Source organism: Taeniopygia guttata, chromosome 2 (genome assembly GCF_048771995.1).
Source record: "Taeniopygia guttata chromosome 2, bTaeGut7.mat, whole genome shotgun sequence".
In the NCBI taxonomy this organism is placed as follows: domain Eukaryota; kingdom Metazoa; phylum Chordata; class Aves; order Passeriformes; family Estrildidae; genus Taeniopygia; species Taeniopygia guttata.
In genome coordinates this window covers 43,072,767-43,090,324 of record NC_133026.1, presented here as the reverse complement: position 1 = coordinate 43,090,324, position 17,558 = coordinate 43,072,767, and the positions used below count along the sequence as shown (strand labels likewise).

Here is a 17,558-nt window from a genome sequence, read left to right as displayed (position 1 = left end):
TATAAAATTATTTTTTCTCACCGTGTTTTCCCTACCTCCATTTTGCTTTTGCAAAATACATATTCAAATGGCAAGTGTACAGCTACTGCTTTTTCTTACATACCTTTAGCTGTTCATCAATATAAGGGGATTTTAGGATCTCTGCTGCTGCTGGTCTCAATGAAGGATTCTTACTTAACATCCTGAAACATTAAAAAACAAAAGTAGTAATTAAGCAATCGTCCAAACTTACGGAAAAACCTGCTAAACAAGAAAATAACATACCTGCATAGCACAGCATTCAGTTTGCTTGGATATCTATCAGGAAGAGAAGGTGTTTCACCTTCCACAATTTTTAACACAACAGACAAAAAATTCTGTCCAGAAAATGCATGGTTCATACAGCACATCTCGTACAAAATGCATCCCAGAGACCTTGAAGAATAAGCAAGTAGGAATAGTATGTATTATTCACCAGTCCTAATGGCCATCATAAAAACTCACCAAGTTGAACATTTTAAAATAAACACCCTCATAATAATTTTATATAATGGTTGTTCATAACAGTTTGCACTTCAGCTGAGCTCTGTCTGAAGAATGTTTTTTTTAAAAAGTAAGGGAGTTGAGTTTTGCAGGCCTTGGAGGATGCTCAGCTCTTTCTCCAGTAAGGGGTGCTGACATGATCAATGATTGACTTGACAAAGGTCATAGAAAATTCTGGTGAGAGTCAGATACAGGCTGATGCTCATCTAAGCAACCAGCTTAAATATTTTTTGTATTTGACTTTTAAAATGTTATAATTTAATCTGTGATTCCAGAAGGAGTATGAAAATAAAGCATAATGTTAAGAAATATGTATGGGTGAATGGCTGTCAGGAAAGCAGTATAAAAATCTTTGGAAGCAAATAATGACCAAAGTTTCATTTATTCATTTTGGTTAAAGAAGAGGAGTTGTTTTGGTCCATCTGGCAATAAAAGAACAAGAGCAAATAATTTTAAAATGGAAACCCAGGCTCTACATTCAGTGCAAATAGGGAAGAAGAGAGAGAATTGGGGGGGGGGGGGGGGGGGAACTCCACTCACTGCTACTTTTCAAGCAAGTATGTGAAAACCATTAGCAGAGCATTTTTGCTAAGAACCAACTAAAGAACAATTACTGAGGTAAATAAATGGTTGCCTAGGTTTTTTAAAGATTTAACTGTCAAACAGCTTTCAAACTTTCAAAATCAGTAAACAGTAAGACACAGATGATAATCTGTATTTACAATGTATGTTCAGACTTTGAAACAAGATAATTACCACATGAGAAAATACTTAAGCAAAAAGAACAACAAAAAACCCCTATGTACACAGCATCTGAAAGCATCAAATAAAAATGGAAATCAGCCAGAGAGAAGAAAAAAAGAAGGAAAATCCCAACCTGACAGACAGACTGTACTATTACTTCTTTTTGCAGAATCAATATGTTTTGGAAGCTGCTTGATTCTGGCAGCTAGAAATTGCTTAATGAGCCATTAGGAATATGGGATTTGACACATCAGGGAAGCTGATTTGTTCATCTAGTTTAGTACTCTGACTACACCTGAGGTGGAGAAAGATGAAAAGAATGCTCAGGGCATTCTGCTGCAGCCAGGGCTGTGAATAGGCTATCCAGGGAAAATCCCATCTGTCCCATAAAAGAAAAAAACAGGGGGGAAAGTAAAGAAAAACAAAGGAAAAAGAATAAAGTTTCTTTCTGCAGCATTGAAATCTTTAAAATTAAATATCTCCTAAGCTGAGAAATGCTGCCCTGGGTTTCTGAACAAGGCTATTTCTTCCCAAGAGAGCTGCTGAGCTGCAAACACCCAAAGAAATAACAGGCAAGCTTTTGGCTCAAAACTGCATTTCTCAGTTGTGTTTCTACGTTTCTGCTCTAAGTACCTTGTGAGCAGGAAATTGCTTCCCAATTCCCATAAGCAATCCACACATGATCCAAACATATAATTTAATTACTTTTATAATCTTAGCCTGTATAAGTGCCAACGTTATAAAATTCTAAAATGGTCATTAAACCAGCCAGTCCGCACATTTGCTTTGACAACTCCCTATATTCATGGACAGGTTTGACAAAGTTCCCAAAGAGCACATAATTTCAGCAAAATTGTGGCATTTCAAGTTCATGTTGAAGCTACTTATGCTCAATTACATCATAAAATGGAGCACCTGGACAGGCTTCAGTGTGTTCTCCCCAGTCTCAACTGACAGATTTCTAACCCCGCCCTCTTAGGAGAAACCATCTGAGTTTTTTTTGAGGTTTATGCTGCTTACATAAATATTGTCATTCTTTTAACATCTTCTGATCTTTGGTAAAAAAACAAATTCTTACAATTCTTCAAAGGTTATAAGATCCAAGTGAGCTTTAAATTCAACTTCAAAAGTCAGATAATGTAAATACATATACCTTTAAGGCTTATATCTCTTAGTCTGATCATATCAGAAGGTCTTAAGAATTCATTGGCTTCAGAATCTGTGAGGAATACGTCTCTGAATTTAATTTCCTCAATACTCAGTCATCAGCCCTGAAATGAGAACTCCCTGCTGCTGTCTTCCTCAGGCCCATCCCCTCAGCCTTCACATTGCTTCATTTTTTGATTGTTAATATTAAAGAAAAATACAAAATTGGGAGAAAGCACAGACAAACAAGCACAATAAAATGAAAGCCTCAAGATCTGTGGTGCAGGCAGCCCAATTCACCCAAACACAACAGACAAATCATCCATCAAAATCTGACAGGACTTGATGGAAGACAGAGCACAATGGATTTACACGTGATTGCAACATCGCTTTGTCTCTTCCATAGCACTGGAGGCACGGCAATGTCGGCCGAGCCCCAGCAACACCAGGGTCACCAAGGGTGTGTGAGGGCAGGAAGGGACACCAGGCCAGGCACAGCAGCACCTGGGGTCACGCTGGGCTGGGCTACCAGTGAGCCCCAGTGGCACTCATACATCAGGGACTGAGCCCTGAGCCAGCCTGGCCTCTTGGGCTCTCGGTCTCGCTCAGCTGCCGGCTCTGCTCTGACTCTGCTCCGTCTGCCGGATCCACACTGGGAAGCACCATGGACAGAGGGGGTGGTGAACTCATGGCCTGGCCAGTCCAGGCTCAGGGATACTGAGGAAAACATGTGAGCCAACTTTAATTTGCCTCCTGTGAATTTAGATTTGACATAAAGCCTGGAATAAGAAAGAACTCCTGCCCAGACATTCCAACTGAAGAAAAACATAAATGTTGCCACTTCTCTGAGACCAACTGCAGAACTTCCATGGTGGAAAAAAAACCTGTAAAACATGAAGCTTTTTCCCCCATCTATTGACCTTGGGCTATAAAGGACAATACTTCCTGTACCAGCTGCTGCACTGTGAATATTCAAGCCAGTTTTGAAAAACCAGTTGCAGAATGTTTCAGTGAACCTGAAAAGCACAGCGTGTCTTTAGAGCACATCAGTAATGCAGCAGAAATTAAGGTCTTTCCAATGAACTGAACAGTGAGAGGTTCACAATAACAAGGTAAGATAGCACTAATTGTCTTTTCCAGAAGATATTTTGCATTTAACATGGGGACACTTGTAAGTCTGAATTTTTGTGTGTGAATTTTTTGAGTCCTGCTGGAGATCAGAAAGACAAGTCTGAAGAGAGAATGTCACCTCAGCTACATATAAAAGACTTGGACAACTCCTTGAAATTCCTCAGGATCAACAAACAGTGCTGTTTAACATCTCTGTCAGCAACATGGACAGAGGGACTGAGTGTATCTTCAGCAAGTTTGCTGACAAGCTGTGTGGTATGGTTGACATGCTGGAAGGAAGGGCTATCATCCACAGGGACCTTGGCAGACTGGAGAGGTGGGCTTGTGCCAGCCTTATGAAGTACAAGGCAAATTGCAAGGTCCTGCACTTAGGTCACAAATAGAGACTGGGCAAAGAATGGAAAAACAAGCCTGAGGAGGAGGACATGGGGGATGTTGCTTGATGAAGAGCTCAACATGACTTGGTGATATGCGCTGAGAGCCTAGAAAGCCAACCACATCCTGGGCCACATCAGAAGCAGGGTCACCAGCTGGCTGAGGAAGGAGACTCTTCCCTCTATTCTGAGACCTCACATGGAGCACTGCATCCAGCTCTGGGCCCTCAAGATGAGAAGGATGCAGACCTGTTGAGTCAAGTCCAGAGGAGGTACACAAAGATGATCTGAGGGCTGGAACACCCATTCCATGGATTCAGGCTGAGAGAGTCAGGGTTGTTCAGCCTGGAGAAGAGAAGGCTCCAGTGGGACCTTTGAGCACCTTGCAGCGCATAAAGTGACAGAAAGACAGAGAGAGACTTTTTACAAAGGTGTGTAATCATAGGACAAGGGGTAACAACTTCAAACTGAGAGAGAGTTCAAGGCCAGGTTGGATGGGGCTTTGAACAACCTCATCTAATGGAAGGTGTCTCTGCGCATAGCAGGGGAGTTGGAATGAGAGGATCTTTAAGGGCCCTTCCAACCCAAAGCATTCTGTGAGTCTTCAATCCTTCATCAGCAACTGAACATCCTGCACAGTGGCCCAAGGACTTCATCTCACCTGGAGCCTCCAGGGTGGGCTCCACTGTAAGCTTAGTGTCCTCTTGTCTTTTGACCCCTGTTAAATGGGGCAGAGGAAAAAAATAAAATAGAATACTTGTCAAAAGATTAAAAGACAAGAGTATCAATCAAACATGAGTCCTGATCAGAAGAGTTTCCTGGCTTAAAAAAGGAAGGGGTTTGTGGGCTAGGGAAGTACTGAGTCAGGGCACACCTCACCCTTAGTGCCCCTATAGTGAGGGCCAAGAAGCTCCTGTTGAAGGCACTTTCATCCTCATGTGAGTGCTCTTGGTAATGCTTTGGAAGGATCACAGAAGGCAGAAAGTAGAGCAGAAAGCTGGTAGCTACTGAGTTTGGAATGGGGGGCTTTTTTCTGTATTTTTGTAAATTTTGAAAGTGTGATCAACACAGCATTTATAAAAATATTGGACCAAATTCTGATTATGCTTACCCTATACAATTTCAATTATCTATATAGATTTACACTAGTAACCACAAACAGAACGTAAACATGTATTTTACTTTTTTTCTGTAGCTATTATATCATAAGATTAATTCTATTTGCACTGCAGTAAAAGAAATTATTCCTTACAGTAGAAGAGCACAAAAGGTGGGCTTCCCCATCTATTCATTTGTTTTGATATCTTTTGAAATCATATCTCAACATATTTTTATTGACTACCTGTATTAACTGATATTTGCCACAGGTGAACAAGAGAGAATCTGACATCAAATCCTTAGCAGGCAGCCTCAAAGGCCATGAGATGAGATTCCTGACATATCCATTGACTGGACTGAATATGTCAACTGAAAAATGGTTGCTACCACTTGAAAATACAGATGATTGTTCTCTACTTTTAGAATTATATCCTGCGGCATATTTTCAAAACAAGTATATTTTGAAAGGCAGAACTGAGATAAAGCTAGAGCAAATTATCAAGCAATCAAATTATATTCTAGGGGCCAATTGTTTCACAAAGGAACTTTCCTGGTTTGATATATTTATTTTATAAATTAATCTTATGATATAATAGCTACAGAAAAAAAACCAACCCAACAAAACACCTCATAAAAGAAACAAAGCCCCTTAAATAAAGTATTATGACAAAATTTAAAAACTCAACACTTTTAATTATCATCTTAAAACATGAGATGTTTTAGGACACACATATAAACAAGCCAGATATTTTTGCCATTCCAAAAAAATCTTTCTTCATCTTAGAAGAACTTGAAGCGTACCTGCACACCTAGAAGTTTCCTAAAGTCTTTCAACAGACCTCAGATCCTAAACTTGATCCTTTAATCATCACCTCAGAAGTTCTGATCTCAAGAATTTGTGGCACTTAAATGCAGAACTAACACTTTTCTTTCTACCTTTGAGCCTCTTCTAAAACAGATTGCCTTTTTGTTTCTGCTCCAACACCACAGTTATTCTCATTTCAGCTCCATTTCCAAATACTTACTCGCTTTTAACATTTGCTAATGTTTTTAAATTTAGTTCCTAAGAAGGTCCTTCTGCTATCTTCTCAGCCAGCATCACTCTTTGCTCATCCACCTAAAGTTTCACAGAAAGTTGCTTCTTTCATTTCATCTATCTCAATTCAAGAAAAAATGAGATTTCCTCCTTCCTAGAAAAACCTGAACTTTGTCTACAATCATCCTGTATCACATCAGAGACTGGACCTGAATCTTATTCTCCTTCAAAGTCTCAGACAACCCAGAATAAAAGCCAACTACATGCTTCTTAACACAAAGGCAAGGCTTCAGATTGCAACATTTCATCCTAATGTCCTGAAATAGTTTTAGTGGAGATAAATGCCTAATCCAACCAAAATAACATTATGACTACTCACCAAATGTCAGATTTTGTATTATATCCCTGGTGCTTCAGTACTTCTGGACTCATGTAGTATGGTGTCCCAGTAAGAGTAGTTGCAAGATCACATGAACTCATCAAAAGACAAGAAACTCCAAAGTCTCCTAAAAATATCAGTAGAAACAATAATTCGTTAATATAAATATATGTATCAATATTATTTTTTTTTATTGTCAGACATGATAAAGTGACTGCAGATCCAGAAAATTCCACTAGTATTTTAAAAAATGGGAAAAACTATTTTCTGTAATTCTTCAAAATAAAAACACAACAAAAGCATAATATCACAGAACAATGTGGGTTTGAAGAGGCTTCACAAGGTCATCTGATTCAAACTCCTGGCCTAAAGTTAAATGGGGCTGCTCAGGTCCAGGTCCAGCCAAGCTTGAAGCATTCTCAAGGCTAGAGGTTTCACTTCCTCTCCTGTGTCTGACTGTCAAACAAATGTTTGACTACATATCAAAATACTATTTCTGACATGATTTTCTTTAAATCTCCTTACTGACAAAATGTCTGCTGGACTGTTCTATCACATGAAAATATAGCTTTAAAAGTATGGAAATCTCACCAATTTTAAGAAGATTATCTTTCAAAAATATATTCTTGGCTTTCAAATCCCTGTGAAGTATCCGTCTGGAATAGAAAAGGAAATTCAACCTCACCCAACTGGAATCATTCAGAGTCACTTATTAAGTATTTCAGGTATTAAACTTCAGCCCTTTTCAGAATGACCAGCCCACCACTGCTAGAGTCTAACTGCCAGGGACAATCTGCCATGGACAATGGCATTAAGGAGCTTCACAGAGGTGCATTCACAGGCACCCACATGCAGGATGACAGCCTAAGCAGGATAATAAAAATATACCTGGGAACCCAAGCTTAAGAACACAGATACAGACATAGCATGAGCTGCAGAGGAAGGGAGCAAGGCAAGTCTTCCTATCTGACTCGGCTTAAGAGCATTACATCTTATTTTCTGCCAGGAGAATGAGATGCCTCACGAGAGAATAACGGATGAGAGAAACAGCAAAAAGAGTTTATAATAGCTAAGGGAAGACTCCTACAGAGCAAAAATATTACTTCAAAGACAAATATGCATATAGCCTAAGATAGTAGTTCAATTTTTTGCAGTAAATGTGTGGAAGATGAAAGAACTTTACAAAGACAAAGATGAAAAGGAAAAGGAACAGAACAATTAGCTTTAACAAACTTATTTTTCCATCAGAGTTTGAAAAAAAACCCCAACATTATAAGCTACACACCATGTAAGGATATACAGAACCTTCTTAATTTCTACAAGTCTTGTATGTGTGACAGTATTTCTGCAGCCCCTTAGGAAAACAAAGTATCTCTGCAGTATACAAAATATATTGTAAATTAATTCTTGTTAATAACTCTTCCAAAAGCATTGTTGCCTATAACCTCACCTAAACTAGAATTTGTCCACTCTTGAAATTATTACTAACACACAGGATTAGTCATCAGCTCCGCTCAGGTAGAGGTTAGAATAGCATTTGGTACATACTGGCTACAAAAACTGTATTTGCATTAGCAAAATATAGTCATTCAGCCATTTAGATAATGTAAAGAAAGAAACTGATGCTCTATGATTTTTTGAGGGCAGAAAAACTAAATATGGTAGATAATGAAGAGAAAGAAACTGATGCTCTATGATTTTTGAGGGCAGAAAAACTAAATATGGTACTCAATTTCAAATTTTTGAGCAGTCCTCAAGTATTATCTCAAATTTGAATTATAAAAGTCTTAGGCACTGACATAAAGGAATTATTTCCAAAATAGTTATTTCAAGATTAGAAAATATGTGTTCTACAGCACAATTAAAATACCTAATTTTGTCCACAACTCCTTTGAAAATATTTTTTGCAAGAGTTAAAAAAACGAAGCAATTTAATATACTCAGTTCACAAATGAAAAAATAAAAATTTCTAATTTTATGGGTGAAAAATAAAAATTTCTCTTTTTATGGGTGAAGGAAAAGAGTTCTTCATGTTTCTTATAGCAATCTTTTTTAACTTCTTTTTTATTTTAATTTTTTTCCCTGAAAGTAATACCTTTCATTAGAAAATATTTACACACTGGGAAAAATGAAAGTTGTATTAAATATGCCTCCACCCATGTTTATAAAATATTGTTTATAAATAATTTGTTCTCTATTTGACAACTTCTGTAAGCAATACACATACACTCATACAATACATTATAGGGAAATTAAACTAAGGTGATATTTGTTATTCTTTCATAAGGATATATATGTCTATATATAGATATAAACACACACACTTTTACAGAAATCTTGCTGTGTTAATTGTGATTCATAAGGACTTTTCTTACCATTCATCACACAGATCCTTTAAAAGACCTTGCTTTCACCGAGTCAAATTATTCTTGCATATTGTTGCTGAGAATTGCTATATTTCAACCTTCCTTTAATAGTATCCCTTTGTAGAAATATAATCACAGCATTTACGAACCTGAAATGTTCCTGAACAGCTATTATTTTAATAACAGGTACATTGAAGTACAAGAATGATCCAGAAAGCTTTAGGTAGCATATTATTTGAAAAGGAGATGAAAAAAGATGTTTGGGTCACATTCGTTTGAATTACAATGTAATGTTCCTATAACCTTGCAACATATTGATGGAAAAGTAATGTATTTTATTTGCAATGCCAAAATTTATAAGATGTTTTCATATATTAATATGACAAATAAATATTTGGGGTGATATTTCCAGCTTTCACTGCAACGTAACTTACTCTGCTAAGATATGTCTGAAGATAAACAAGGTACTGGCTGAAATCTTCCCTGAAGAGAATTCTTTAATACTACAAAGAAATTAATATCAAGCCTACACTGTAAATCCAGCTAAAGAAAGAGAGCAACTTTTTTATTGTAGGAAAAGACAGACTTACAAAGGCAACAGGAATCAGCTGGGGTGGAGCAAAACTTTACTTGATGGACAGTGAAGTGGTTATTGAGTAGTTATTTTGGGCAGAAATTAACACTTGAGGACAGTTTCAAATCTGTAAATATACCCATATCTAGTTTTTGTAGAGTACCTGCTTGCTGGCTGGCAGTCACAAAAGAACAGGAGAAGCCCTGAGCAGCAGGCAGCCTCCTTGAAAGAAGCTTTGCCTGCAGCAGAATGAGCTACAAGTGAAGTTGAAGTACATCACTGCTGTGAAATCATGCACAATTAGTCACTCTCCTCCATCTGAAGAACTCTGCAGAAGAGCAAGAGGCTCTGTGTAAGTCTGAACCCTGTATTATCTGCTGTTTGCATAAAGAGTAACCTTATAAAAATCTATGCTCCTAAATTCTTCATAAAGGTTAGCAAAATGATGGGTAACATCATGGTTAGCCTTATTCAAATTGAGGTTAAATTAATCAATGGCCTCATTGCTTGATTGCTGTGCACTGACATGCAATGGGCTATGTGTACTATGAGACACTACAGGATGGTTTCATGCTAAAGGTCTCCATCGAGATAAGACCATTGAACTGTGTTCTCTCTTTTATGTCTCCATTTCTTTATATCAGACACATAAGGATCGAATCTGTTTCTTTCTAGATAACTTTGTTTTCAAGTTTCAATAAAAAAAAAAAATTACATTAAGTTTCCAGCATAAGAGTTTTCAAAAAGTGTAGAACTGAAGTTGTGCAAGAAGGATAAGTGAATAAATAGTCTATATTTAAAACCATAAATAATAATTTTTCTTGCTCTGGGAAAAAAAGAAACATCACATCCACAAAATCTGAGTTTTCTGAGGAAAGGTATGGGGAAGGACCAACCCCCAGGCTGTAAACACTTCAAACCTCTAATTCTAGGGAAAAGCTTTCTTTGCATTACAATATAATTCAAACATATATATTAGAGCTTTTTTCCATGTCAGTAGAGAAGAAACAATGCATGACTCTTCTACACAGAAACAGAGGGTTGTTATTATGTTTTAGTTTTTAAAATTTCTGTAGGTAGTTTTAAATTATTTTAAGCCTAACCTTTTCCATTTAAGCTACTGTTTGACTCTATACTAATAAGAATAAAGTTATATACACACAGCCAATAACACAAAATATAAATAAATACGTATAAATTTAAAAAAAAGTTATTTGTTAGTGTCTAGAGAGGTACTATTAGCCATGATTGAAAAGGAGAAAATAAAATCCTGTTTGGAAAATCAAATTGCTTTAATTGGAGAATGAACTGACTTCTCAGGAAACCAAATTTTATATAGATATTTACTAAATAAAGTTTATTTCTAGGATCTCATTTGATTTTAAAGATTTGTTTGAGAGCAGGTAGAAGATAAGTAAAATAGAGAGAAGAGATAAAAAAGAAATAAGAAAATACAGAAAATGAAAGACAAAAAGAATAACTCACAGAATAAAGTAGTTCAGTTGGAAGGGGCCTATAATGACCATCAGTCCAAATGTTACGTTTCTATTACTATGCTGCATTATTCTGCACAATGCATCCCCTAAACACATATATTAAAGAAGGGATTTTGCTAAAAAGGGATTTTCCAGGGCACCAAAACTTTTAATGATAAGCTGATAATTGAAGTTCAAGGGAGGGAAAAAAACCCAAATCACACTGATAGTTTTGGTAAACTGTCAGGACTTTTATTTTCATTTCCCTCTGTTTTTTTGGCCTGAGGTGAATGCTGAAGAGCACAGCATCCCAAGAGAGTTCTCTTTGTGTCCTCCCATCCCTGGCAGGGCAGCATTTCATGTACAAGCCCTAGATAAATTGGCATTTAGGAACAAAAATGCTCTTGCATCTTGGACAGCAATTCACTCTGCCCTTTTCCCTCTACAATCTTACACAGGCAAAAAACTCATTAGGCATCCATCAGTTTAGGTCAAACACATCCCACACACTTAACTTCAGTTCAACTCAGGAACGGTTGCTCTTGACGACAGGCGACCTCTCTACCTACTGCTTGGTTGCACCTAAAATTCAGGCAAGCAAATTTTGCCTTATCTTTGCAAAGGATGATGTAGGAAGGGACCAGACAGGCATTGTACATGTCCAGCACACTGGCAATAAAGGAAATATTTCCATCACTGCAGTCATCCTGCCTAAATCACACTGCAGGTAAGGGTTACACTCATGAGATGACATGGGGGGGTATTAATCTATATACATTACCCCTGCTTCAGCCATGTGTGATCTCCTCATATCTGGATGACCTGCAGTAATTTCTTAAGTTAATCTTTGATGTGCTGTTAAAAGTGACATCTCTTCTCCAATGTACATAACTCCACTGATTGTACTGGGAGTCAATCAAGCATATCTATTGGATGCTTCACATTAAATACATGCAGGAGGTGCTTCTTGACTCCCCTTTAAAAGGATGACTCTGCTTTAACCTTTTAATCCATTTCGTTCTAACAATATTGAACTATTTCTACTGTGCTCCATTTTCCATTTGGCTCTGAAAAAAAGTGTGTCTAAATGCTGGAAGACATTTACCATTGTACTGCTAGAAGACATAATGCACAATGCTCCTGCAGGGTAGATAATTACACTTGAGGTATCTGAGCTAAACTAACTACAATGTTTGGTGAACAGAACTTTCATTTCTGTTTGAATACCTCCAACTAGTCAGTAACTCCATTCACTCCCCTCCCAGGCTAAATACTCTCATAACAAATGACTGTACCTTTCATGCATATAGTTGACTCCGAGTAACAACTGTATAAACCAGTCTATTATTTGACTTTGAGTGAACATCTTCCCAGAATCTTTGTACTCTTGAATTTTAAAGTCTAGATCTCCACCCTGAAAAATATCACAAGATATTTGTACAATTAGGGTAAATTTTCAAAATGCTATCTCCATCATAGTACAGGACCCCACTTCCTTAGGCCTTCGGGCATCCTATCATGCACGTCTGTAAAAACAATATATGCATGTGAATTCTGAACCAAAAGCACACACAAGTGAGAATCAAAAAGGTATCAACCAGCCTGGCTTTGGTGTTTTCTCTTAGTGTTACACAAGATCTCCAAAGTTTCCAACTGTTCTTCCTTCAAGTCACCCAACTTCAGCATCTGAGCAGGTCATCCCAAACCTTTACAGGCTACACAAAGGAACACACACCTGTTTAGTGCAATTACCTCTGTCATCTAGCTGTCTACCTTTGCAAGGAATGGATCATGGTGTACAAACACTATTTCTCTGTAAAGATTTATGATGAGGGCCCACATTGACTGGCTATGACATAGACACTTAGGTAGGTAAAATTAATCTGCCCCAACCAGTCTGAATAAGTTAATAAACTTGAGAAAAGCATTTCCACTCCAGTCAAACATTGCACACTCAAGTGGCACTCATTTATTATGTTATAACCATGTTAGCATCAAAGCAACCATGTCATTGCCTTTAGAATTAAAATACATTCTCTTTAATTACAATACTTTGTCCTCTTTCAAACTTTTACCAGAAACAAAGCAGATTTAAAGCCTCATGAATATGTAGCATGTGTTATTGTGATACTTCATTAAAACAACAATTGATCTTGAAGTAGCACTAGGAATGGAACAATAGGACACACAGCAGGGAGTGCCAATAAACTAGAAAATATATCCAGAAAAAAGACTACTTGAAAACTATAATCCAGATATTTGGAAATACCAGCTGTACAACAAGACAATGGAAGAGGATTTTGAGACTTCCAGGAGATCCATTTTTTCTGCTCAAAAATACACAGATGTTAGCTGATGTTGCTACAGTTGTTAGCTGATTGTTTATTCAGTTTATAAAATAAATTAATTTTTTCTACAAGAATGCATACACATTAATGGGAAGCAATATATTGAGGTAGCTAACCCCAGAGCAAAGGGACTGTGAGTCTGATTACATTCTAGAGACTAATTACCTTACATCAGGACAGCTTATTACCCATAAATCATTATTTTTATATTATACATTCTACAAAAAATCAGAAGCTTTATGTGCCATATACAAGTAACTATTTTGCCTGTACAACTGTACCAGTACCATCATTTCCCATCATCATCCCTGTATTCCTCTGCACTGTTGACTCTCGCCATTTTATGTTGTCTTCAGCATTTCTTGTTTTTCTGTTCCAAACACCACAGTGCTTCACAGCGCTGCTACAAAATACACAGATTCTGTCCTTGCAGATCTATATTTTCATGTGCTTCTGACATGAGTTTATGGTAATTTCTATGGATTTCTGGTTCTAAGTTACAACATTCCAAAGTGAGTGTGTTAAAACAAAGCAAATCTGTTTTGTCATCTATCAAAAATGTGTTCCCTGACAATGTCCTGCAATTTTTTAATTGAAATGTCTGAATCATCTCATACACTAGGGAAGGGAATGTGGGTTCAGTTCTCCATCTGCCGCCCTACAGCAGCCCACAGAGAAGCTCTTCTGGGAACTTGGAACTCTCAGCAGCTGCTTCCCCTTTGCAACTCCAAACGTTCAGCAGTTTCCCCCTGGTTGCTTGCAGCAGAGAAGAGAAAGGAAAGAAACATTTTTGCTGGGTACTCCATTGTACCCAGCCATCATGGCAGCCAGATGGGCTGTGACTGAGTCTGCTCATACACCTCAAAAACAATGAGTCATTATTATAAAATAAACTGCTCCAGACAGAAGCCCCAGATCATCCAGAGCCCAGGTCTGAGGAGATGCTCAAACATGTATCAGCTGGCTGCTGGCCTCAGGGGGCTGTGTACTATCCAGGTGGGGACAGATGAAGAGCAGCAGGCCTCAATCACCTTTTCTCCCTGTCCCAATGTGTCCCCTCTCACAACAACAAATTGCCATAAAAAACACAAAGAAAAATAAGTGCAGCACCTACAGAGTTATGGCAGTGAATACTCTGAAGCTGAGTGACAATTCCCTGCAAAAGGTCTAAGGAGAACAAAAGCAGCTGAATAATGCACTACATGTGCCCTCACATAACTGCATAGCTTTTTATCTTCAAGCAGAGAAGAGTGGTCTCAATGTCCTACAATTAATTTACTCTTGATTTTTTGTCTAAAAAAAGGAAAACAAAAACACATCATAAAAGATTTGCTGAAGTACTGCTGCTGTGAAACTCTGAAAAAAATTTGCTAACCCAATTTCTCAATTTGGAAGGTCAGTCCAAAGAACTTCACAATGAATTCAACAATTTAACAAATTAAGTACATATGGAGTTTCCAAGCTGCAGTTTCTATTTACTGAATAAATATTTTACTCTGATAAACTCTGATATTTTAGTAAATATAAGAGTATCAAACACACCAGTAAATTATTTGAAACTGCGTAGCATCTAGAGCTGATAACGTGAACAGGCATTGACTGCTTCAGTTATTCCCTTTGCTCAGATTTCCTTAGCATATGTGTACTCATATCACAGCTGAGACCACAGTCAAGAGACATAAATAATTGTCTGGGGGAAAAGTACAACAAATTCTGCCTTAAAATACATTAAAATGATGCAATTTTTAAAGTAACTGCTTTGGAAAACTGTATATTATTGAAGTCAAAGTTGTACTACAAAATGAAATCCAAGGTTCATTAAGGCATTTTTGTTTGAAGTAAGTCTTAGCTGATAATGTTTATACTACCCATGAGATTTTGATTTGGGGAAAGTGTCTAAGAAGCTCAACAAGAAAGATCAAAACAGAACAAATACACTTTTCTATAATTTTGATTGAAATCAGTTGTAATAAAAGATGTCAAGCTGAGCCATGGAGACCAATGTCACTGGTTTTCTTCCACAGGACAAGGTATAGCACGGGGCAGCTGCACTGGAGGCTCCCTCTATGCTACTCACGGCAGAATGAGCAAAGCACCGTGGCTAATGAATAAGTCACGGTACTTTGGAGAAAACAGAATAGAGCTCATGGGGGTAGTTCTGTTTCCATGCCAACTTAACGTGTGCTCTTTGTTTTGAGCCTGCCCAAGAGTAGCAATTACTGCCAATCTGGTAATTATTCTATGCATGAGAAACTGAACGTACTAGACTTCCAAGCAAGGATCAGGTAGCACTACACTTTGCTCATTCTTAATTTATGCATGGTTTAAGCAGGCATCGTTTAGGTCAAAACACCCAAATCTCACCACATACAAAGGCAGGTTATAACTAAGTAAATACAAAAGTGTAACTTCTGGAAATACTCCCACTAAAATAGAAAATAAACTTTATAGCACTCTGTGCAACTTTGTTTTGTACTTTTCCTTGTCTGAACGTTCAGTGAAACATATTGTAATGGCATAAATGCAACGATACCACAGAACCTGGCCTTTGGGGAGAAGGCCAGGTGCCATCCTGACCTCACCTAGCAGACTCAAAACCAAAAAGATTCAGGGCATAGCCAATGAAACCATTTTCTCTTCCTTCACCTGCCTTGCTGTAATACATTCTCACCTGTTTGAGGATGTGACTACCAGATCCTAGGGTAACTCTGTATCAAAACATTTTCATGCAAGGTAGTTTATATTGCCTGCATAAAAAAATCCCAAAGCTCCAAGGAGCGATGCTTGTGATTACTCTGCTATCATGCTCTTTCTTACTAACCTATAACTTTATGACAAATAAAAATAAAAAAGAGTAAAAAGCAATGGATAGACTAAAGACACCATAGTGCTGTGGAAATAAGCTTCTTTATTCCTACACGTTTAACTGATCTGGTATTGGGTCACTTTGTACTGACACTTTGGTAGTAGAGAGAAAACTACGAGTGCATGGGAATAGCTGGACTGTCAGAATAATTCTTCAGTCCTGAGGTCCAGATTTCCTCAAAGAGCTGACAGTATTCTCAAACCCCAGCTGTAAGACATTCAGGGAATGGCACAAAAAGCTTCTGCATGTGTCAAAACAGCGTGTGAACAAATACTCAGCTTGTATCACAGAACTGAATATTTCAGATTAAATTTTTAAATATCCCAGCAATAAATACACATTTAGCTGTGTTTCATTAAAGAAAACTTCCAAGGAAGAAAGAAATTACAGGAATAGTACTTATTTAATTATTCCCATGAAAGCTAAATTCTTGAAGAAGTGTGATTAGTTAAGTCAAATTTGATTTGTGTGCAAGTAACCCATTAGTCTAAGTTCATTATCTTCCAAAGCATTTCAGCATGTCTAGCAGAGCACAACTGAAGAGTTTGCTTCACAGTTTCATAAAAATATCACTTTATGTATGACAGATTTTTTTTGAAAGAGCACATTTATATTTAATACAAAGTAGGCACTTGTTTTATATAAACTACTAAAAAACTGGCTTAAATATGCTTAAATTCTTATTTGAAAGCTTTACAACAGATTCCAGCTAAATGTCCTTAAACCAAATGCTGGAGTCTAAAAACTAATGGTAGAACATTTAAGAACATTATGTTCTAATACTGTAGAATATCCTGCTTTAATATTTACTGTATCCACTACACTCTGGTCTCTGACTCACACTGTTTTTCATTTTATAAAGCCAATGTTGCTGCCAAACTCATCATCCATGTGATCAGACTTAAGCTTCTTGTAATCACCTCCAAACCACAAGAGAGTTTTCCCTTCCTCATTTATATCAGATTTTATATCATGACCCCACACCCACAATCTCATCCTCTCTCACCTATCACACACAAGTGGTACAACCTTCCCGAGTTCTCCCACAGATCTGGCAGTGTATCTGCATTTAAGCCTTTCTTGTAGCCCCCAAATGAACTTCCACTTAAAGTTATGTACTTCTTCTGTGCTTTATTTGTCTATGAGTCTCAAATGAGCAGGTTACATCCCTTATCTGAAAGAAGCACACCTAACAAGTAGTAGATGATACTGCAAGCAACAAATAAAGACTAAAATTCAAACTAAAACATTTTATAAAATGGCTTCTTAGAAGACTCTGTTTCAATATACACATTTTCTCAAATTTCTTCAGTCTCACCTCACAATACTCAGTGATAATGCAGAAACTATCTCGCTCCACAAAGCTTGCATAAAATTTGACAATGGCTGGATGGTCTAATCTGGAGAGTAGTTGTGCTTCCAGATTTGCTTCAACTGTTTCATTAGGCTTTAGGTCTCCAACAGAGATTTTCTTTAGGACCTTTCTAGAGGAAAAAAAA

At 37.4% G+C, this 17,558-nt stretch overlaps 1 protein-coding gene across 12 annotated transcripts in view; it reads right to left on the bottom strand.

The window, feature by feature from the left end:
• The window catches only part of NEK11 (NIMA related kinase 11), an 82,483-nt gene that overhangs the window by 47,292 nt on the left and 17,633 nt on the right, over positions 1-17,558 (bottom strand). For 7 of the 12 annotated variants that reach the window (XM_030265076.4, XM_032746760.3, XM_041714499.2 and 4 more), the window contains 6 exons: positions 17,378-17,543; positions 12,141-12,259; positions 7,022-7,086; positions 6,431-6,557; positions 265-414; positions 104-182 (listed from right to left, as the gene is read on the bottom strand). In XM_030265076.4, coding sequence (XP_030120936.4) covers positions 104-182; positions 265-414; positions 6,431-6,557; positions 7,022-7,086; positions 12,141-12,259; positions 17,378-17,543 — 706 coding nt within the window. The remainder of the gene's footprint in view (positions 1-103; positions 183-264; positions 415-6,430; positions 6,558-7,021; positions 7,087-12,140; positions 12,260-17,377; positions 17,544-17,558) is intronic. The other 5 variants (XM_072925789.1, XM_072925793.1, XM_072925792.1 and 2 more) reach the window with 5 other exon arrangements.